This window comes from Corythoichthys intestinalis, chromosome 21, assembly GCF_030265065.1.
Source record: "Corythoichthys intestinalis isolate RoL2023-P3 chromosome 21, ASM3026506v1, whole genome shotgun sequence".
NCBI lineage: Eukaryota > Metazoa > Chordata > Actinopteri > Syngnathiformes > Syngnathidae > Corythoichthys > Corythoichthys intestinalis.
In genome coordinates, this window is record NC_080415.1 from 40,724,419 (window position 1) to 40,747,795 (window position 23,377).

The 23,377-nt window shown below is 40.6% G+C and overlaps 1 protein-coding gene across 3 annotated transcripts in view; it reads right to left on the bottom strand.

Moving 5' to 3' along the window:
- The window catches only part of snx29 (sorting nexin 29), a 162,824-nt gene that overhangs the window by 129,614 nt on the left and 9,833 nt on the right, over positions 1-23,377 (bottom strand). For 2 of the 3 annotated variants that reach the window (XR_009061722.1, XM_057825552.1), the window contains exons 7-13: positions 22,299-22,559; positions 17,983-18,388; positions 14,762-14,874; positions 12,573-12,660; positions 12,384-12,499; positions 6,179-6,242; positions 4,936-5,064 (exon numbers count right to left, since the gene is read on the bottom strand). Coding sequence is in view for 2 of the 3 variants with exons in the window: in XM_057825552.1 (XP_057681535.1) it covers positions 4,936-5,064; positions 6,179-6,242; positions 12,384-12,499; positions 12,573-12,660; positions 14,762-14,874; positions 17,983-18,388; positions 22,299-22,559 (1,177 nt within the window). In the remaining variant the exon portion in view is untranslated. The remainder of the gene's footprint in view (positions 1-4,935; positions 5,065-6,178; positions 6,243-12,383; positions 12,500-12,572; positions 12,661-14,761; positions 14,875-17,982; positions 18,389-22,298; positions 22,560-23,377) is intronic. The other variant, XM_057825553.1, reaches the window with a different exon arrangement.

The following is a 23,377-nucleotide window of genomic DNA, read 5'->3' on the forward strand; positions in this document are numbered from 1 at the left end:
GATTAACGTTACGGTACCTTGCTAACATAACGTTAGCCCTGCGGAGGGCTCTGTTATTATTTCATATTCCATTTAGTACAAGACTATTATTTGTCATGACCATGCCATTTATTTAGCTATTGGGGAAAAATACTTGGATAAAAAGAATATCCTGTAAAAATATTGGAAAGACTCAAACAATGACATTTTACGACTCTCTTCGTCACACTTTCCTCGTTCTGAATAATACCCCCTCACCAGGCTGACTGGTCCTTCTCAAGCCATTTATTTAGCTATTTGGGAAAAAAGAATATCCAGTAAAAATATCCTGAAATGAATTTGAAATCTTATTGCCGTCAATAGCATGTAATGAGTTAAATACTATAAGACTAAAAATGCTACTTGGGGGCATAACAAGAGTTTGTTTCTGTTTAATTTCATTAATTTAGCATTTATTAGCATTGTTTGTATTGGTAAAATATTTCTAATTATACAAAAATATTTGAAAAATACAACAATGATTTAATAATAATAATAATAATAGCTAAAATGTCCTTTTTTCAGCAACTTGCCCTATAAATAGTCAAAGGTTTTAAAGTGTAAAAAAATAGCTAAAACTTCATTTCTGTAAGTTTTTCCAGTCAGAATGTTTAAGTATTTATTTGGCCTTATGTCAATGTACCTAATAGGTTATAGTGTAATAACAACAGTTCATATAGATGACATTGTGCTATAAAAAAAAATATATATATATACATCTAGGGTATGTTAAGCGTCTTATATAAAGACAAATATATTTCTTTTTTTTTTTTTTTTTTTAAACAGCGATTGCCGGAAAAAAACCCACCTCACTAGATCATAGTAATAAGTGCGTCTACTGGCGGTTATTGCAACGTCATGATTGTTGATGACTGGTGTCTCAACGAAACTGAGGAAAAATGAGTGATATAACCTTGCGGTATACATGTGGCCTCTTTTCCCCAATGATAGTGACAGCTTCCAGCCCTTATTCAGTGGCGGCTAGATACTCCTTTGCTGGTATTTATAGCCGCTATTGATCGAGACAGATTTGGCTGAGGAGAAAAAGCGCCACTTGAGATTTAGCCCTTGACGACAGAATAGTCAGAGATGCACATTGCTCTGTGTCACGGTCACCTGTGGCCGACCAGATAGAGCCAGGGGCCATTTCTACCTTGCCCTCCATTAAAATGGGAAAATCGTGACGTATTCAAAAGCGTTTGCGGTCGGCTCCAAACTGGAAAGTGTTACTATGCTATACCTACACATTTCTTGGCTTACTTGAACTTAACGAGAATCTTTTCAATGTTTAATAACAGAAACAACAGGTTTCTACTAAAATGTTCACTGCCAGCAACGGAGCTGGACGTCCAATTCATTTGGAAGGGGAACGCGAGTCGTATTTTCAGCGCATCGCAAAGTAAAACAAGCTCTATTTCATGACTTCCACTATCATCTTCCCACGTGAGCAACCTTAAGGCCTTGCCTCTGCATTTCAAACGCCGCCTGTGATTTTAAGAGAGTGAATCACTCGCTCTCGTTCCACGTTGCGTCAGCCAAAGGCGCCGGGGATCATAGCTAACTAGTGACGAAGATGCTTCCTTTTCATCTCTTTTAAGATTCGCACTTTTCAACACGCTTGGGAATTTTTTACATGTCAAGATTTTGCTTTACAAAAGTTCTAGTGTTGGAGTAATTCCTCCCAATCAATGTTCCCCACGCGTGCGCAATCGCTCACTGCTTGCACAAACTCGACGCACAAGAAAATCGATGCAAAATTCAACAGAAACATATTGTAGTGTCACTAGGACTACTGTCGGCACCGCAGCACTACACTCCTATTGGTGCGTTCCATACGCCAACGCGACGCTCTTATTGGTGCGTTTGATACGGTGGCGCGACGCTCCCATTGGTGGGTTACTACCATAAGCGGAGTTTGACTTTTGGGGCAGGAGGGGGGCACAACATGTTGATGACCCCAAAACGCAGTGTCAATGAGCATTTTTTGTTTCCCATCATTCTTGAGGGGAATTCTCAATCAGGCTGCTTAGGCAATACTTTTCGCCAAGATTGTCATCCATTGAATATGGTATGCCCGCCGGTGTCGTGCCAATGTAGTTACCCCAGTTAAAAATTGTATCCCCTGGGCAGAGCCATATGGAGATTTGTGTCTTTATTATTCAATAAAAAAAGTCACTTCAATCAAAAAAAAAAAAAGTGTTTGAATGCAAAAATAAATTTGAAACTAAAAAAAAAATGCATGTGAAAGCTATTTGTCTTTGAATGATTTTTTTTTTGATTGAAGTTTTTGATTGAAGTAATGTGGATTTGTGTTTGGCCACATTTTGGCAAGGACATTTTTGTCTTTATTATTCAATTAAAAAATAAGTTGCCTAAAAAAAAAAAAAAAAAAAAATATTTTCAAAAAGAAAAATAACTTCAATAAAAAAAAGAAATATTTCAATCATAAAAAAGTTTTTGAATGCGAAAAGATTGAAAAACACTTCATTTTTCATTGAAAAAGTTTTTTTTCTTCGAAGCAATCCTTTTTGTGTTTGGGTCATATTATGGGTAGGACATTTGTGTCTAATAGGGGTGGGAACCTCTTTGTACCTCACGATACAATACGATACGATTTCCGATATGAAGCGCACGATAACGATGATCTCACGATATAGCAATACAGCGATAATCGATACATTGGTCAAGAAATCATACTACAAAACAACTAATAAACAGAAAAAACAAGACCTGCTGCTGTAAGTTTATGTCCAATCCACTTGAACTGGGAGGGTGGCAGCAAATTAACCCCTCCCACTTCTATAGCCATCAGTGGCAGTCAATTAATGCCAGGCAAGGAGGTCATTTTAGGTCATTAGCTGTTGATTTTCAGTCACTTCCTGTTGATTTTGGGGTATTTTATGGGCAATTCCTGTTGATTTTGGGTTACAGAACAGGAAGTGAGCCGGGAATCCCACTCAAACTCACAAGGAAGTTCCCTGTAAATGCCCTAATATGAACAGAAAGTGACATGTAAATGCCCTGAAAATCGGAAACAGTGACTGTCAATGGCTGCCATTGAGTTAACTGAAACACTATTATGTACGGTAGTAAGATTTTGGTAGCAACTTGGAGGTTCCCTTTTCTTTTTTATAAAACATTGATACCTTTTCAAAACGATATCTCGATTCTTGGCATGAGCGTATCGATACCCTTTTGGGATGCAAAGTACCACGATATACTGTATCACCATTTCGATATATTGTCACACCCATAGTGTCTAAATCATTCAATCACAAAAAAAAGTTGCTTCAAATCAAAAATATTTTAAATCAAAGAAAAAAAATCATTTGAAAAATAAAATTGCCCTCCCCCAATTTCTTTTTTTAATTATATGCAAAGCAAATGACCGCCGTCTAAGGTGCTAGTCACTTGATCTGTTGGAAAAATAGTTTTGACCCATTATAAAAATATATTTTTTTGTTCATATTCTTTTTTTTTTTTTTTTTGCAGTTTTTTTGCAGTTTTATTGCTTTACAACTTATATATATGAAAGTCAATTACATGCAATGACACTTTTCGGCCCCACTTAAATTTCACTTACGGTTACTACACCACAATTGCATACAGTTGTGAGGTGCATGACCTGGTGGGGTGCATAGAAAAATAGAGTGAAAAGTGAGCTAAACCCCTGTGCTGACTTACAGAAGCAACATTCCACTGCCTATTTTTGCAATCGCTACAGTATTAATTCATATCTAATTTCAGAACTGATATAATATATATCAGTATATAATATAATATATATCATAATAATAATGAAAAATTATCTGAACTTTTTGGAATTTCTCACATTTCTGCAGAAAATCATCAAATGTGATCTGATATTTGTCAAAATCACACAGATGAAAAAACTCTGCTTGAAAAAAAACCATCCAAACATTTATAGCTTTTCATATTTTAATGAGGATAGCATGCAAACGATGACAGAAGGGAGGGGGGGAATAAGTAAGTGAACTCTCTGCCTAGAAAGCAATTGAAACCAATTTTTACCAAACACCTTTCCATTAGCATTAGCCTAATGCTAATATGAGCACAGCACAGCGTTGAACGCGAATGCTAACGCTATAAGTTACATTTAGTGTGTAATGGTCACTCAGCATAGACCTTTAAAGGGTCAAGCAACATTGCATATTTTGTCTGGCAAAGATAAGAAAACAAGCTGTAAGTGCAAGCCTGGAGACTGGAGAGCAGCGGCCCTTCACATCAGTGACACAACCAGACACTGCTACGATGCAGGCTAACTACACATAAAATGTTGCACGATGTAAACATGTGACGGAAACTATGGCGCATTTTCGTCTCGTTGTCATCTCGTCAGACGACAAGTGGCACGAGTCTCGTTTTGGTCTCCCAAAACATGTTTTTAGCTCATTGTTGTCTCGTCATCTTCATGAAAAAATTGGTTGTTGGCAGAATATTTTCGTTACAGTAGTCGTTGACGAAAACAACACTGATCCAAGGTTTTGAACAGGCGTGATGCTGGTATGTGGCCACAGCGTACATACAGTATCTGATGTTGCTCACAGTGGTTCTCAGTTTGCTCAGGGAGCTTGTGTGTCGGCTCAGACACATGAAGAATTACAGGGAACATTGCTCCCAATCCACTTACAGTATATTAGCACATAGTTTTGCACCGATTTTTCTGTGGTATCAGACAAAACTGTAATATTTCTGCTTTAGAAAAAAAGAATACATATATTTGCTTTTAGTATCAAATGACTGAAACTCACTCGAATGTAAAGTAATTGCTATCACGGCTCGGTCACACGCCGCTCAACTGACCGACAGCGTTCGCGATAAACTCATGGGTTTGCATCTCGGCCAGAGGAAGAGGAAATGTCATTTTTCTTTTCAGGTTATTTGAGGGCACGTTACCTGGCAAGAGCCTGGACCTTAGCCGCGTGTCTCTCTTCCGCTTCTGCCAGCCTTTTCTTAAGCAGCTCAATCTCCTGCCTCAGACCCGCCGAATGCTCCATTTCTCCATCCAGCAGACTACGAAGAGACCTGCCAAATACACCGAGTGGACCGCGTTACGAGGGAATACGCACGCATGAAGCAGTTTGCTGTCCCAGATGATGCCATCAATTTATTAAAACCAAAGAGATGTTTCCGTACACCTAATAAGACGATTCTGATTTCGTACTCATAAAATGAGTAAGTTAGGTTTTAGGAATGGATGATTTTTCCTGATTTCTGTCAGTTTTGGAAGCAACAGTGCACAAAACGAGGTCTAAGAAAGACGTGCTTGTATGAATTCTGTGTTGAATAAGTAGCTATCGATCACCTTTGAGATGAACCTTCCTGATGAACGGACAAATATAAGTCTTTTCCCAAGCATGGAGGGACTCAACCAAATACGGAAATGTATACGACCCATTTACACCAGCTTACCCAATTCGGTACGAGCAACCTTTTCACAATACGGGTATCGTCACGAGAGAAAATGGGTCTCGTTACACGAGCCAATTTTCACCATACGCGCTCGAAAAAACGTGATCTCATCCATCCCCGTATGGTGTTAAATCAAGGTCAAAAGTATTGCAGTCTGAAAAAAAGAAAACGACTGAAGAAAAAAAAATTGAAACCGAATGTTTAGGTTCTATTCTTTAATCTTTCATTTGCATTTAGCTTAGTAATTATCACGGACGCCTCCAAGCTTTTAGGTGAGATTTTCGGAGGATCGGAATCAAGTGTAAAAGATGGTGTTTTTAAAACAAAGCAGTAGCTCGAGATTTGGAATGAATTGCGGAATCGTGCTTGACATGTAAATGGCCTAATTCGATCGATCGAGGCCAACGAAATATCCTTTTCGTGACAATAAAGCTAGAAAGTTCCATCAGTCTGCAGTGTGAAATATCCAAAACCAATTGGCATCATTGTTGCGGTGGACTATTTGTGACAGCCGTCTGCTTAAATCCAAGCCGCCTCGCCTCGAACTAAACAAAAGTCATCCGTTTCCGTCCGAGTCAGCACTAAAATTCCTCACTGTCTTGATAAAAAGAGCAGCGTATTAAAGGCAAAAGGTTATCCGACAGCTTCCGCTGTGCACGTGGGCTTATAAATGCACATTTGGCGTCGCGAGCAGCAGATAAGAAGGCTCTTTAACCTCCTCACGTACCCGTTTTGTTCCTCCAGCTCATCCTTCCTGCTCATCATGGCCACAATGGCCTGTCGCAGCTCCGCTGAAAAGACACCACAAAGTCAGCGCTGGATCCCGTTTTAAGAGCGGAATTTGCACAATTTCAATCATATCAAATCGGGCTGTGACAATATGGCCATCGATCGCATTACTTTGTATCCCAAAGACCAACATTTTCTACAAACTGGTTGTGAAGGAATCTGACATTTTAGCCAGACTGCCGGAATCACGCCAGCCGAACCGCCGGACTCGCGCTGGCGCAGCTCCAACGGCCCGGGCCGGCGGAAACCCGACAACCCGGGCAAAAGGCCAAACTCCACGCGTTCACCTTAAGTCTTAACCCCTTGTACTGACTCCATTTTGAAAGCTGGGAAAAAGGCTTCGAAGCAGAAGATGACCATTTATTCTGAGTTGACAGCAATCATATGGGACCCAGGCGAGGATTCAGAGTCACCGTGTCACAAGTCAACAAAAGGTTTCTGAGAAACAAATGACAATGCTTAGTTAAACATTCAGTCTATTTTAAGGCTCCCGAGGGGTGGGCCGTGGGCAGGAAGAAGGGTGTGTTAAGAATAATCTTCTATCGCAGTTTGGGCCGTTTAGTTCCGTGTGTCACCATTGCTGGGTCGTGGTTAATGAGGCAACTGAATTGGGAGGTTGGGCCCGCCTTGACGTCTGAGAGGCGCCAAAGCTATCAAACTTAGTTCTTCTTGTTCTCGGGTGTTGCTTTGGTAGGCTGAGGTGTCTTGGCCCTATTGAAGAGATGATGACGGCGTCTTTTCCTTTGCTTACCAGGCGAGGGCTGATATGGAATGTACTGATGACTCAGCGCTGACCTCCTGCTTTGCGAGGGAGTGCTTCTGTGTATTATAACTTATAATTCTTATGATATTAAACTATCATTAAATGTCTATCCTATCAAGTGTGTTAGAATAATGCAAACAAATGGTGCCTACGAGAAAAGGTACTATCTCTTTCAGTTGCCATTGACGGCGCTAGACGACCAACTCATTTTGACCAAAGTGTTCATTCGTACCTCCTAGATGAAGGGGATAGGTAGCTTTCTCGCAGACAGCGTATAACTGTTGGCGTTAGTCTAGCTCTAGCACATTCACTATGGTAAAGCATTTAACCATAGTTTAAGGAGATGTTACTCCATGCCCTTTGACACCATAAAGCAGACCAGCTGATCAGCCCTCGCCTGATAAGGTAAGGAAAAGACGTCAGGAACTCTTCGGTGGGGTCAGGACACCCCCGCCTTAGCAAGACAACAAATTGATAGCTCGGCGCCTTAGACGTCAAGGCATGCCGAACCCCAGTTGCTGTGGCAACCACGACCCAGCCACGAAAGGTGACACGAACTTGACCGCCCAAACCTGCCACAGAAGGATGAGCCCAAGATAAGAGCCAGACACGCCTTCCGCCCGGCCCACTCCACCACAGCTTTCAAAAGACGAACAACTTTCGCTTCTCAGGGACATTTCGATGTATTCGTTGTTTTGATGACCCTGGATCCAGCATTGCCTCTCCGTCGTCTGTTTTTGCCATGATTTTTGATATCTGTCGACGAATAAATGGTCAACCTGTTCTCGGTGGGGCATTCTTTAAACCGTTCCAGCAGCTCGGACGGGAGGCCGAATTCCTTTACAGTCAAAAATATATTGGACATCAGTAGTGCTGCAACGATTAATCGTTTAACTCGAATATTCGATTAGGAAAAAAAGATTCCAATTTTGCTGCTTCGAGTATTCGTTTAATTAAAGTGGGGTTGTAATGGTTTATTTTGACGGTGTTTGCATCTAAATTTATTGATTTGGGTGGCTACACTGCCCTCTAGTCTGCCTCATTTCACATGGCTGAATCCAGCTGCTCCATGTTAAGACCAACATAAGCTAAGTTTTTGTTTGAGCTCATGTTTTTAATGCATTTGTGATTTAGTTTACAGGTATATTTAGCCATTTTCTATGGGAATATGCGTCTGAACCATCTGTTAAGAACATTGTAAAAAAATGCTAGCGTTTTATAGCATTTAAGCTAGCAGACTTTTGTTGTGTAAGTTAGTCAATTGTTCTTTTGTTGTCTATAAGTCCTTATTTATTTATTTATCTATTTATTTATTCATAACATTTGAGGCTCAGCTCAGGTATTTAAATTTTTTATGTTCCTGGTCCGATGACTCGATTAGTTTAACAAACTCGTTCATCGATTGATCGACTACTAAAATAATCGATAGCTGCAGACCTAGACGTCAGGCGCCGTTAATGGCACTCAAACATGTGCGTTCAAAGCAGAGGAGTCAAAAATTGACTTCAAAATATGACTTTTTGTTTGTTTTTATTTAAAGCCCTACCAGTAATAAAAAAAAGTCGCTCAGGCACCGGTTGCCGTCCAAATTCTAGCTTAAATGGAAGCTTATCAAAATAAAACATGTTAAAAACCAGCCACGCTTATGCCGTGGGATGCCAACTCTCTACGGATTTTAGCAAGATGTCCAAAAATAATCACCAGACAAATGAACTGACTTTTTCTGTGCGCTACAATTTACAGAGACCACTAGCCCGTTCTCATAACTAATGTGGGGTGTCGGTGGCGCCCCAGATACAAGTAGGTCTCCTTGCAGCCCTGGGCCTGAGGGCCTGCTTTGGCTTCCGGAGGAGGAGGAGGAGGAGGTGAAGAGCGGACATAAGGAGCGTCTATACAGCTCCGCGCCAGCGAGCCAGAAATAAAAGTGACCTTTAGTACGACCACGCGTTCGCAGCGGGTGCCGCAGCCGCGCCATTAGGGACTTGAGTACGTCGAGCCAAACACAGAGGGATTTGTCAAATGACATTGCCAATGAGTGTATTTGTGTAGGGAGGAGGAAGAGGAAATAAATGCTTCCGTTTGACTCTAATTCCACCGGGATGTTTTTCAAGAGAGATTTACAGAATTTGATTGCTGTTTTTGGAATATTTATCAGGTTTACAAAGCACGTCGGAAAAAAAAAAAAAACAAGGTCAACAAATTTGGTGCTGATTAAAAATTCAGGTCAGTCTTGACAGGTCAACACCCAAAAAGTGATTGGTTTACATATTGTAAAAGGGAATTAATCAGCTCCGCCTCTCTTTTTGTAAAGAGCTCGTGGAGCAACTGTGCCGATCCCATCAGTCTTTCTCTATGGACTGAACTTTTACAAATCTGCTAAAATGAGCCCGGACCCCACACAAGGCTCATCAAGGGATTGTGATTTTCTTTCTCACTCTACATCTGCAATCTCACAGCTGCCACAAAAGGCGTGACTTGACATCGCTTTCAGAGATGGAGGCCGTGCCGATGCCTATTCGCTGAAGCGGCAGTGCCACCAGCTGGATTAAAAAAAAAAATCAGCTTGGACTTTCCCCTCCTTGCCTGGTTTTTCATTGTTGTATTTTCACCATTGTTTTGAATTTGTGCTTGTTTGAACGTTCCTACAAAATGTCAAAACATGAAAATGACCGCACTCACGTCATTTTAAAATTCTCCACTCAAATCTGGCCGTCTTCCTAGTTATTCTATCCAAAACAATGCATCAGGGAACATTTTTCAGCAATTCTGAGTGTGAATGAAGGACCACGGCTAGCTTTCTAGTGCTGCGCTAACTAGCACGTGTCAACGGAATGACAGAACGGAATAGCGTGCCTATGGATCAAGGACGTAGGTTTGGTCTCAAAACTGGTAGGAACGCTATGACAGCGTAACCTGCATGTACACTTTTTGCTGGGGACGGGACATTAAAAAGACCAAACAGATTAGGTACATTTCTCAAAAATGGCTGGTTCCTACATAAAAATGAAAAAAGTTCAAATAATTTTCATAGGAAGAAAGTCATTTTTCAAAATGCTTGCTTCATATGGAGGAAATTTAGAGTAGTTGTGGTTATAAAGTTTTTAGGGGCGGGCGGGGGGTTAAAATGTGCATAGGCTGAAAATAAAAGCTATTTTTTAAATGATGTATAAATACTAGAGCTGGGAATCTTTGGGCACCTAACGATTCGATTACGATTCAGAGGCTCCGATTCAATTATAAAACGATTATTGATGCACCCCCCTCCTTTTTTTTTTTTTTTTTTTTATGTTTTGTGCATTAGTTCCAAAATTGTTCAAAAATTCTCTCAGGCTAAACCAAACTACTATTTCAGTATCAAGTTAACATATAACAGTAAACAAATATACAAGAGTAACAGGAGGTAAAATACTCCAGTCCCCGTTCAGTATCAGCAGCTTTAAACTACATTCAGTTAATTTAATGTTGTGAATCAACCGTTACAGTTGTTAAAATTGCTCCCGTTATTCCATAATTTCCCTTTTGACATGTCAAAGTTTTAAAACGGTTTCATCATTTAAAGATAGATTCAAGACAAGATTTTGCCGATTTAGGAGTATTTTAGTTAATTAGGTTCGCTACAAAAGAGCCTTCTAGAGAAGTACTGCTTTAAGATGGCGGCTGTTTACTAACGCCGGCAAGTCTGTCATTTCACATCTCTGTTCAATAATACATGTTCTAACACCGCCGTCATCTGTCATTTTGCATCTAGTTCTACATATATATGATATCTACTGTAGCCTTATGTTTGTAGCAACTAGCAACTGGGCGTTGTTTGTAGCGGCTGTCGGCCGCATTCAGGTATGGTTGTTTTTTTATCTAGCATCATGAGTTGAACATGATATTTACTCTCGGTCCGTTCCTCATTGCATCCCAAAGACCGCACCTACTGTGTTTTACTTCCGCTTTACCTGGTATAATTCAATAATCGGAATTTGGATGTTTGTGAATCGTTCTCGAATCTTCCACCGCCGAATCTAAGAATCGGAAATTTCGCACGCCTCTAATAAATACATTTTAATTATTGAATAAATGCACAAAATGCACAGGTGAATTAAAGTTGACAGTAGAAAACACAGGAAGACACCTCTCTAAGCAGCTTTCTACTCAAGTTTTACAGTTAAGCAAGTTCACACAGTTTAATGTTATGCTAACTCTGATGCTGGTTGGACTTTCAGTAGCAAAATTAGTGGTGTGTTCCCCACCTCTACAACATCGACATCTTTTTACATTACTTACAGTGGCGGCTGCTACTGCTGGCCAGAAAAGAAAACTTCTAATATCACTCCTCTTCGAATGGGGCGGAGGCATATTGACATGCATTTCTGTCGGGATTGTGTGAATGTGGGGGTTCTAGTCATCAGCCAATCAAACGTGTGTTTAAGGGGGAAAAAAATGGACCGGTGTTCGGCCATTCCTTACTACGCGGCAAAACGTCCTACACAATGCTCAGCACGCTTGCGCAAGCATCCGCGTGCATGAGCACATCGGTTAGAAGCAGCGAGTACTCACTATTTTTGTTTTTATTTAGCTTTTAAGGAAACTTTTCATTGCCTCAAAAATACTTTTTGCATGTATTACCCTCTCATACTTTTAACCATTGTGTTTTTTTGTGTTAGCTTGGAGGCAGTGGACCACATTAGTCACGTAGCGTATTTAAACTGTCCTTATTTGATATAACTACATGCAAGTATTTTCTTAAGGCAGTTTTTTTTAGTACCTTCTGCCTGTATGTACCTAAACAAGTTTAGAGCGCACGGTAGTACTTTGGGAGTCAAATTCGACTAATGTAGACGTTTCGCCGATGTAGGAGATTTTGGCAGAACACTGGCACTACTAAATAGCGAATGAAAATGGGTAAATGTAAGTCTGAACATAACGAAAGTAATTCACTTAATAATGGTAGGGTCAATTCTATCCTAACAACACATGGGAAGACAATCTTAATAATTACATTTATAGCTGAACGCATTTTATCATTCAAATAAGGTTGCTTAAAAGTTGGTGGGGACAATTGGAGCATCTGAAAAGTTGCTAGTGTTATGTCCCTACCGTCCCTGTGAAAACCTATGCCCTTGCTATGGATAGCAGACTGCAAAAATCTTCCGCTCATTCAGAGATTTTTTTTTTTTTTTTTTGTGGGCCAGACTAATTAGGATCTAACTTAAAGGTTATGCCTCTTCTGAATGGATTTGCTTCAAAAATATGGCCTGCTACCATTTTAAAGTCACTCGTTGTCGCATCTCACAGCACCTTTAGCAACATTAAAGTTGACTTATGTTGAACCCATTTTGAGCACGCATTTTTGCAAGAGCAGACCAACAGAAAAAAACAAAATTCTCACCGACGCTCATGGAGTCTGGCAGCGTTCCATCGAGCGGGGCGGACGGCGCCGAAGGACCGGAATCCGTACTGAAATACACGGCCGCGTCGATACGGCGAATGTCAAAGTCGTGACGGCTGAAGCGCATGACAATAAGTGATGAGAATCGTCTTCGCGTCGTAAGACGATCCACGTAGAGCGGGCGCTTACTTGAGAGGCGGCCGTAACGAGCCGGTGTCTGAATCTTCCGCCGGCCCCGATGACACGCGCGGAAGGGGAAAGTCCTCCGCGGAGTCGACTGAAACAAGATGGGAATGAAAGTCAAGATCCTGTTATCAGACGATGGTGCGGTCACTTTCACTTATTCATTTAAGGTACTTAAGAAATAAAGAATATATGGCGGAAAACGCAGACAAGACTGGAAAAGCAGTTTCTGCTCTTGTACTCCTCTTTAAAAGAAACTGCTGTGTTTTAAGCCAAAACAACTGTTGTGTTTGATAGAACAATATGTCTATAAGCTGCCATAGCAGATTCATGGCGTATTAAGGCCCCGGCCTAGCTTGGAAACTCCCGTTTACAGACGTCGCGCAACCGCTTTAGTTTCAACCCAGCCATAAAACAAAGGTAATTCTATTTATTATTCAAGATATCCGCCATTTTTAGCTTAGAATCATTAACTGATGTCTAATATTTCCTTTAAAAAAATTATTCACTCGCTTATTTTAAACTTTTAAATAGGGGTGCACGATATCCATTTTTTGAAACCGATATCGATAACTTCCTGCTCCTCAAAGCCGATACCGATATCGATCACCGATAATTAATATATAATTTTTTAAATGTATAACCTGAGTTTTTGAACACCTGGAGGTTTTTAAAAAAAATAGTGGTGGATTCAACATAGATATTTGCCTTTGATCTCATCAGATTTTTCACAATGACATGAACAAAACAGTGCGTTTCACTTCTGCACTGCCCGACAGTCAGCTAAGAATGAATGCACTTCCATAAACCACAAGGCTTGGTCTTTTCTTGCCTTTATGGAAGACACTTGTCTTAATATTGTGAAAGTACAACAGAAAAATACACATATTCAATTCTCAATGTACAACAAACTGCACAATACACTTATATACACAACTATTATATGTATAGCATAGCACAATAGCTTGAGCTGCAAAAGCATTGGCTGGCTTCTATAACACAACAACTTATTAAGTTCTGTACATATGACCCTTCACCACAGAAGTAAACATATATTGCACATCCATATGCAACAGTAAACATAAAATACTTATATTTCCGAGGCGAAAACGTAACAGAAAGCATTCACGACTGTCAATGCTTCCGCTAGACACCGCAATTTCCCCGCAAATGGTTAACTGATTTCCCATACCAGTGTGTAAACTGTAAAGCCAGAACAGTACATATTATCGGTCCTATTATAAATGTTATTGGATTTATCGGGATGACGTCATAACTCCTATTATCGGACCGATAATTATCGGACCAATAATTATCGTGCACCAGTACTTTCATATAAACATGACGTCACAATGAAAAAATGGTGTCTGTAAAAAAGTCACGGATATCTACCTCATAACTGTTGCTTAATTGTATTTTTTTGTTACTGTAGCATTTTCTCCAATATGTTAGATGATAAATAATCAATCCAAACAAAAAAAACGTTTAAAAGGGTAGATATATATGAAAAAGAAAATCTCGACCGCTCCTTGATGTCTCCGATTTCTGCATCGCGACCCTTGTTTTATTACCATGTTTCACCCATAAAATCCGGCTGTGGCCATTCGTAGCTGTGTCTTGACACTTGGTGATACATAATACATGGAGTTTTTGGATCGAAACAAGGTAAGTACGCGATGATATCTCGTTAAAGTCATGGCGTCGTAGCGTTTTAAGCTTTCCAATGATGTATCACAAATGCATATCAGACAACTTTGGAACTTCAAGTCACCTGAGTGTTTTCCGCCATATGTATATATATATATATATTATTGCGACGTGTGTTTGAAGGTCCAAGAAAAATGTGCGAATGGACCATCAGCTCATCACAGCTCGTTCATGTCTAATGAGCGGGCCGGTTTCACATTTAAAATTATGGGATGTGGCTCGCGAGACATAGGTTCCCAACCTCTGGCGTAGAAGACGAAAAAAGAAAAAAACACCAGAGTACCAGAGTATAAATTGCAGTCGTCCAGCCAAACTATGGAAAAAAAAAAAAAAAAAAAGGGTTGATTTATAGTTGTGGAAGTATGTTTAGCACAAACTCATGTCAATTCTTCTCAGCAGAGGGGAAGGAAGCTACTCTCTCTCCCGCTATGCATCAAAAGTCTGTCTTTATGGACCGTAATGTAGGGTTTTCTACAAACGTACAATACCTGGCTGCGGGGCAGTCGCATTGACGGGGATCAGAATGTCTGAGCCACCGTGCTCCATCAGAACCTGTACGGGGCTCCACGTGGACACGCTGGAAAGACTTCCCACGACCATCCTAGAAAGAAAGAGAACATTTCCATTTCAGTCAAGCTGGGACTGACCTTTCTTGGCGCAATCGATACAACCGCTCGCCTCAGTGGTCACACGCTGACATTTGGAATTTGGGTTTATCACCAGTAGACGTCCGATCCATTTATGTGGGGGGGGTGACGTTCGTTCCTGCCACACCACCAACTTTAAATGGATTGGATGTCCAGCGTTATCCGCGTGTTAAGCGGCGTGTAGCCCGCGGGCCGGCAACCCACGGCTCCGGAGCCGCATGTGGCTCTTTAGCGCTGCCCTAGTGGGTCCCTGGAACTTTTTCAAAAATGTTTGAAAACAGAAAAAGATGGGTGAGGGAAATATATTTTTTCTTTTAATATAGTTTCTGTTTGAGATGATAATTCTAATTCAGTAATATTGTGATGACGTTGAACGAGGTGGCATTGTACAACAGAGTAGTCATGTGGTGTGTCATTCTCTATAGGATGCACTGCAGGGAAAAGAAAGCGTATTTTCCGCACTATAAGGCGCACCTAAAAGCCTTAAATTTTCCCAAAACTCAGCAGTGCGCCTTATAATCTGGTGCGCCTCATATATGAATCAATACGGAGCCGGGAAAGGTCTCGCAGCGCCTCGGAGCGCAGCTCCATTTACTCGATGCATACCGTAACCCCAGCCTCTAATGTAGTGTCTATTCTACACGCCTTATATATGGAAAAAGTGTTTAAAATGGGCCATTCATTGACAGTGCTCTTTATCATGCGGTGCAGATTAAAGTGCGGAAAATACTGTAATCATGAAGGCTCATTCTATATTTGTAGCCAACTTACCGGTATTCATTTTGATAATAGGCTATTATAGTTCATATAGATACATACAGCCAGTGTTGTTAGTACCGGCGTAAGAGTATAACGGTGTTACTAACAGCATGATCTTTATTATTGTTGTTATTTTTTTCAGTAGTTTTTGTGTTTAAACCCTAACCCTTTTTGAGACTCTTTGAGTCAGCTGATCGTCGCCTCTGCCAGCGGGCTGCTTCCCCTCCCGCTGTGACGTAAGCTGATCGACGGCGGATGGACAGAGGACGTCGCCGCCGCTGACTGGCCACGACGAAAGGGCGCCAATCTTGAAAAGTCAGATGCTCTCATTTGACAGCATTTGTGCCGCGGTCCTCCTCGCCAGCTGTTTGCTCCCCATTCATTCACTCTCGTGTGCATTTGATCGCTATTTCGATACACTCCCGCTTTTTTTTGTGTTTTGCCATTATTGGATCGTTTTTTTTTCACTGCACTGAAGCAGTCGGGGTAAGCTGCCATTTCTTTTCAACCCATTTTCTCCTATTTTGTTTAGAGTAGGAAGCTAGGGTAGTGGCTGTCTTTTTGTTGTTTCCTTTTTACGATCAGCGGGTGGGGTTGAAGTGTAGATTCCTTTTGTTTGTTGTTTTGGCCTGGGCTTACCCTGAAGCCGCGCTTCTTCCACATTTTGTATATATTGCTCATTGCCAGTTTTACTGTGTAAATAAATTTGTGCCACTTGTGAACTTGTGTGGCTTGTTTTATGTTACACTCCTAGCGAGCTACTTTCAACATGTGAAAGTTTTAAAACCGTTTCATCATTTAAAGATAGATTTTGCTGATTTAGGAGTATGTTAGATAAAAAGTTACTTACCAGGTTGGCAAGAAGGTTCTCTACAACAGAGCCTTCCTGAGAAATCTACTGTTTTAAGATGGTGGCTGTTTACTAACGCATCTAGTTCTCTATACGCTGCCATGTCTGTCATTTTGCATCTAGTTCTATATATATGTGATATCTAGCGTAGCATCATGTGGGCGTAGTTTGTAGGCTATCAGCTACAGTCAGGTATTATTGGAGCCACCTAGCATCACAACGCCCTTGCCTCCTCCCCACTCCTGCTCTGCTCTCTCGTCTCCGTGAGTCCGTCTCCCTTGTCCCTTTCAGACTTTTCTCGCGTCATTCAACCAACATAGTAACGCAAACTAACGCACGCCTTTCCATCCTCGGTAATGGTAAAAGCGTTCCTAAGATGAGAAAAGTAATTAATTAGATTACTCACTACTGAAAAAAATAACGGCGTTAGTAACGCCGTTATTTGGGAGGGAGTTGTGATGCCATTGCAAACGCGATTCTAGGCTAGGTGGCTCCAATAATGCCTGACTGTAGCCGACAGCCTACAAACTACGCCCACATGATACTACGCTAGATATCACGTGTATATGAACTAGATGCGAAATGACAGACTTGCCGACGTTGGTAAACAGCCGCCATCTTAAAGCAGTAGACTCCTCAGAAAGGCTCTGTTGTAGAGAACCTTCCTAGCGAACCTAAGTAACTTTATATCTAAAATACTCCTAAATCGGCAAAATCTTAACTTGAATCCATCTTTACATGATGAAACAGTTTTAAAACTTTCACATGTAGAAAGTAGACAGAAGGGAACTAATGCAATAACAGGAGCAATTTTAACAACTTTAATGGTTGATTCAGAACATTAAATGACTTCCAAACATAGCAAAGGTTACTATCTAGTTTTCGCAAAAGCTGCAATACCCGTGTCTAGTTAAGTTCAAGGTAAAGAATTGGGCTAGGACGACTGTCCCAAAAACCCTTTGAACTATACATAGTGTGAGCTATTTTTTTTTTAATGGAAAAAAAAACACATGACAAGTAAAACCAGTTTCTTTGCCAACTAATTACTCTTACATTCAAGTACGTAAATGAGTACTAACTCAATTACTTTTTGGGAGAAGTAATTTGTAACTGTAATTACCGTAATTACTTTTTTAAAGTAGGATTAACAACACTGCATACAGCATGTGTTGCCTTCATTACAAGGCTTATAAAACGCTTTTCATTTTTTGCGGTTGCAGACATATTTGTTTTTTTGTTTTGGTCTAATATGGCTCTTCCAACATTATGGGTTGCCGACCCCTAGCCATAGAATGCAAGCAACAGAATGACTTACATTCAAATGAGTATGCAGAACTTTAGTATTTAAAGAAAAATACAGTACATAAAAAATTTGGTACGGTATCGGCAGACACCACGTGTCCAGGTATCGGAATTTGTATACAATTTCCAACTGCATTTTGACAAAACTTACTGGTCACTGCTCCTCTCGTCCTCCTGGATGGGTGCTCTGGATTTGTACTTTTCGTCCTCCTCCTCCTCCTCCTCGTCTTCCTCATCGTTATCTACGTTCTTACTGCGGGGCAACGGAGGTGTACGAGAGTGATGGGGCGAGCCCACCCAACTCAGCGCGGCGGCGGCGGCGGCGGCATCGTCATCTAGTCCGTTGTGAGCCGGCGAATCGGGGAAAGGCGGTTCCGAGAGATCCATGGCTTCCTCCGCGCCGCTCCGAACGGGACTCTTGCTCATTCCGGGAATCTTCGGGAAGTCGTCCTCCCCCCCTTCCTCTTCGTCCTCGGCACCTCCGTCCAGGTCATCGTCAAAGGAAATGATGTTGGTGATCTTTTTCTTCTTCCGCCGTTCCTTCCTCAGCCCAGAGTCTGAAAGAGAGGAAAAATGTCATTCCACTTCAATGCTATCCCACTACCTAAATCGGGCCCCGTCGCGTTATTTTTCAAATGTATTGATTTTCAAGTGCCATTGACAGCGATAGACGTCCAGTCCATTTTGACCGGGCGAACGCGATCATCAGCGATCGTCGGATTTCATCAGTCTTATCGCCAGCAATGGCAGTGAAACATAATCGCTCAATGCTATGAAGGTAGATTTGTGTCTTTATTATTCAATCCATAAAAAACTATTTTTTTTTTTATTATATATAAAAATAATATATATTATTTATTTAAAAAAATAGTCACTTCAATTAAAAAAAATGTGTTTGAATGCAAAAATACATTTGAAACTCAAAAAAAAATGTTTTTTTTTTTTTTTTTAATTTATTTTCAGGTTGAACTCGAGCTGAGTCCGTTGGCTGGCTGGAGCCCTGGTGGCCATTATTCTTGCTTCATCATGCGTTTTTGCCATTGGCGTAGTCCCCTGTCACTCAAACATGTTGGATGTAGCGGTGAAGCTGGATCTCTGTGTCAAATTGATTCAATTAAAAATTTTCTACTGCAAAAAAAAAAAAAAGTGCGTTCAAAACTTTTAATACTTCAAATAAAAAATGGGTTCAAAACTTTTTGCTCTCCAAAAAAAGTGACACTTCAAATATATATATATATAAATATATATAGATATAGATATTTCAAATTAAAAAAAAAAAATCAAAAAATATATATATTTTTAGAGAAGGGAATTTTATTTTTGCAAATGATTTTTTCTTTGACTGAAAATAGTTTTTTTGATTGAAGCAACTTGTTCTGGGATTGAATGATTTAGACACAAATGTCCTACCCATAATATGGCCCAAACACAAAAAGGATGGCATCAATCAAAGAAAACTGTTTCAATGAAGTGTTTAAATGCAAATTTCTGAGCCTCAAATATTTTTTCGCATTCAAAAAATTTTTTATGATTGAAAATCTTTCTATTTTTGATTGAATTTTCATTTGAAATGTTGTTTTTTGAAGCAACTTATTTTTTGATTAAATAATAAAGACACATATGTCCTAGCCAAAATGTGACCCAAATGCAAAACTACATTACTTCAATCAAAAAAGTTGGTTCAATCAAAAAAAAAATATTCAAAGAGAAATAGTTTTCAAATGCTTTTTTTTTTTTTTTTTAGTTTCAAATTTATTTTTGCATCCAAACACTTTTTTTTTATTGTAGTGACTTTTTTATTGAAAATATACCGGTATATTTCGATTGAAGCGACTTTTTTTTTGATTGAAGCAACTTTGATTGAATAATAAAGACACAAATCTACCTCCATAAATGCTAGCATTCCCAGTTCAAATCAAATTAATGTCAGCCAATGAGTTAAGGGCGACGAGCAACAAAATCATCCAGAGGTAATAAAGGATTAGGGATGTCCACGGTCATTTTTAGAAGATTGGCATCGAGTGGAAAAAGGTTTTCAGATTTTTAATGGCTGCAAAGCAACAATCAAGAAGGACAAGCATATTGCCAACAAAAAAAAACATGATTTGCAATAAATGATTAAATAAATAAATTGCCGAGGAATCGGATCAGTACTCTGTATCCTCAAAATCAGGATTCTTTTCACAAACATTTGGTTCATTCCCGGTGATAGAAAGGCTTCCTCCTAAAACACGTCACGAAGAGTGGAAAACACTTCGGCCTAAAATATCTCCCGTGTATTAGCCAGAATGGTAAACTTACCACACAGTTAAAATTTGAAAACGGTGTCGACCGGGCCCACGGGAACGCAACCGGACGGACGGGCAGACGGTTAAATGAGGTCACCAAAGTTTAGACGCTTCATTGGGGACTTGACGACGCGCCGGCTGCGCCATTTGGACAGAGATGCGTGCAAATGAAGATTTCCTGTCGTATGACTGACTGACCGCGAGCACGGAGTGGGATGGAAATGGAATTTGGAAAGTAGGCTATGCTTTAGATAGATTCCACACTGACTAACGTGAAGGCAATTTAAGGCATTGGTACTAAAACTGAAGTGTTTTAAAAAAGAACCGGTAGGTTAGGAAGAAAATTTACGCTAGAATAGCGTCTATGTTAACTCATTGGCTGCCACCAGTATTGTTTTCGTCAATGATGACGATAATGTAAATGTTTCGTCGACAAACAATGTTTTCATGACAATGACAAGACTATAACTACCTAAAAATGAGTCTTGGGAGACTAAAGCAGAACGGGACCAATGCCAGTTTTCGCCTGACGAGACGAGACGAGAACGAGACGAAAATGCGCTCTAGTTTCCGTTACATGCAGGGGTGAAAGTGGCTAGAATTTGTTGCCGGAACTCCCTGACGTGAAGGTCGCCACGGAGCCAGAAATGTATTTATTTTTCATTCAAAATGGTATTTTTTTCAATGATTTGCAAAATAAAAGTTAACAAAAACAGCAATAACCCCAACCTCCATCTCCTAATTTTGATTTTCCCTCATTTCCTCACACACTAAATGCCAAATCTCAATTTTAACTACTTAAGAACATAGGATAAATGTTCAAATTGAAGTTAATGTAAGCATTTCCTGTTTTTTTTAATAACAAAGATAAGTAACATACTTTCAGAAAAATAAGTAGAAATGTCTTATATTTTGCAGCGTGAAATGGAATAGTTGTATAGAGTTCATTTTGCCTACACTTATAAATTCGTCAAACCCTTTCTTTTATCCCAGGCAATTGTAGGTCGTTTTATTTACCTGACATGTTTCGGCGGGCACTTCCGCCTTCGTCAGAGGGTCACAGATGTTGGTGTGACGCGTCTTTATCAGCTGATGGATGTGAAATGGAATAGATTTTGAAGATCGCGCAAACAATGACTTTTTGAAATCATAAGGATATGAGTAAGTAGCCTAACATGACAGCTAAGATGTTCTGAACCTCCCCATCAGAGCATATAAAACTAAATATGATAAATAAGCCTCCTCAACTCTTTCGTTGCTCTTAAAGATTTGATCCATTTTATGTTGCATTGCCCTTTTTTTGTCGCATCAATTCAACAAGCTTTTTCTTTTTTTGCTGTTTCAGAAAACATGAACATTCGAACCAATCAGAGCTAACCATCTCTGCTGATCACATGTCAGTATGTCAGCCAATTGAACGGATAAATGAGTCCAGGCCTTTTGCTTTTCTGCGTGCATTTGCACATTGACGTGACTCATCATCGTCAGACTCTGATCACTGCAGCCGCTGGGGAAACCTCCATGCCGTCCGTGGAATAAAATCAATAATAAATATTGGCGGAAACGGATTACGCTACACAAGCACTTTATTATGCTTGTTGTTAACACTTGTGTATGTAAATCTGATGTTGGTAGATTGTTTTCTTCTTGGAGCTGAAATGCATGTTTTTTGTTTGTTTGTTTTTACATAGCGTTTTGAAAGTTGCCGTCATATTTTCGGAATCAAAGCACCGTGTACCGGAACAGCATTCCGGCCCTGAATCTTATACCGGAACTGTGTTCCTGACCGTTCCGGCCCACTTTCACCCCTGGTTACATGTTCACAATGTTTAACATTTTTATGGTAGTTAGCCTTCATTGTAGCACTGTCACTCATGTGACGTGCTGCACCCTTCGGGTCCTAAATCTCCTGTGGTCTCTCCTCTCCAGGCTTACTTGTTTTGAAACACATGGCAAGATTTCTTATGTACGTCTGAATTGTGCCGACGGGAATCGCGTCACGAAAGCCAGCCCCTGACAGAAATGAAAGAATCTTTCCAAAAAAATAAAATAAAATTTGGTAAACTTTTCCTCCACTGTTCAAAGCAGCGTTTCAGATTCACAAACGATATTAAAATGGAACGTATCGCGCGACACAAAAACCTAACTGTTTTAAGAAAGCGTCAATGAGCGAACCTACCGGCGGAAGCGCTGCGGGGCAGGACGGGCAGCGGGTCCGAGGCGCCGTCCGCCCTGGGGCCGAAACCCGGCACCGCGGCCGTCGCCGTGCCGATCTCTCGGAGCAGGCTGCTCACCCCCTGCGCCGACTCCTTCCACAGGCTGCCGATACCTTGCGTGGACTCCTTGAGGAGGTTCGTCACCGAGGAGCCGGTGCCTCTGCTCTGCCCGCCGTTTAGATCGCTGTTGTCTATGTTGATGGCGAAGAGGATGGAGTTCAAACCTGCAGGCGGGAGAAGAAAAACAGGTCACTGCAGAATGTTCACACCGAGAGCGACGCCGCTTTTCAACTTCCTCGAAGCGCTCGCCGGGCCCGGACGCCTCTCATTTTCGGAGACTTCCAGAGTTGCTTTAACTGCTCAAAAATATACTTCACTCCTTGATACGTGAATTTTCATTGGCCGCCATTGACGGCGATAGATGTCCAATCCGGTTTGACCGGGAGGGCTGGCGGCGATCTTAAACAGCTACATAAAATTAAACACTAAGGTCCCCACAGTCAAACATGGCAGAGGTTCACTGATGTTTTGGGGTTGCTTTGCTACCTCTGGCACTGGACTGCTTGGCCGTGTGCGTGGCATTATAAAGTCTGAAGACTACTAACAAATTTTGCAGCATAATATAGGGCCCAGTGTGAGAAAGCTGGGTCTCCCTCAGAGGTCACGGGTCTTCCAACAGGACAATGACCCAAAACACACTTCAAAAAGCACTAGAAGATGGTTGAGAGAAAGCACTGGAGACTTCTAAAGTGGCCAGCAAGGAGTCTGAATCCCGTAGAACACCTGTGGAGAAAATGGCACCCTTCAAATCTCAAGAGACCTGGAGCAGTTGGCCAAAGAAGAATGCTCTAAAATTCCAGCAGAATATTGTAAGAAATGGATTGATGGATACGCAGTTATTTTGTCTAAAGGTTGTGCTACCAAGTATTAGGCTGAGGGTGCCAATACTTTTATCCGGCCCATTTTTGGGGTTTATGTGTAAAATGATTTATTTCATTCTGTTTTGTGTTTTTTCATTGCAAGCAAAATAAATAAAGATATT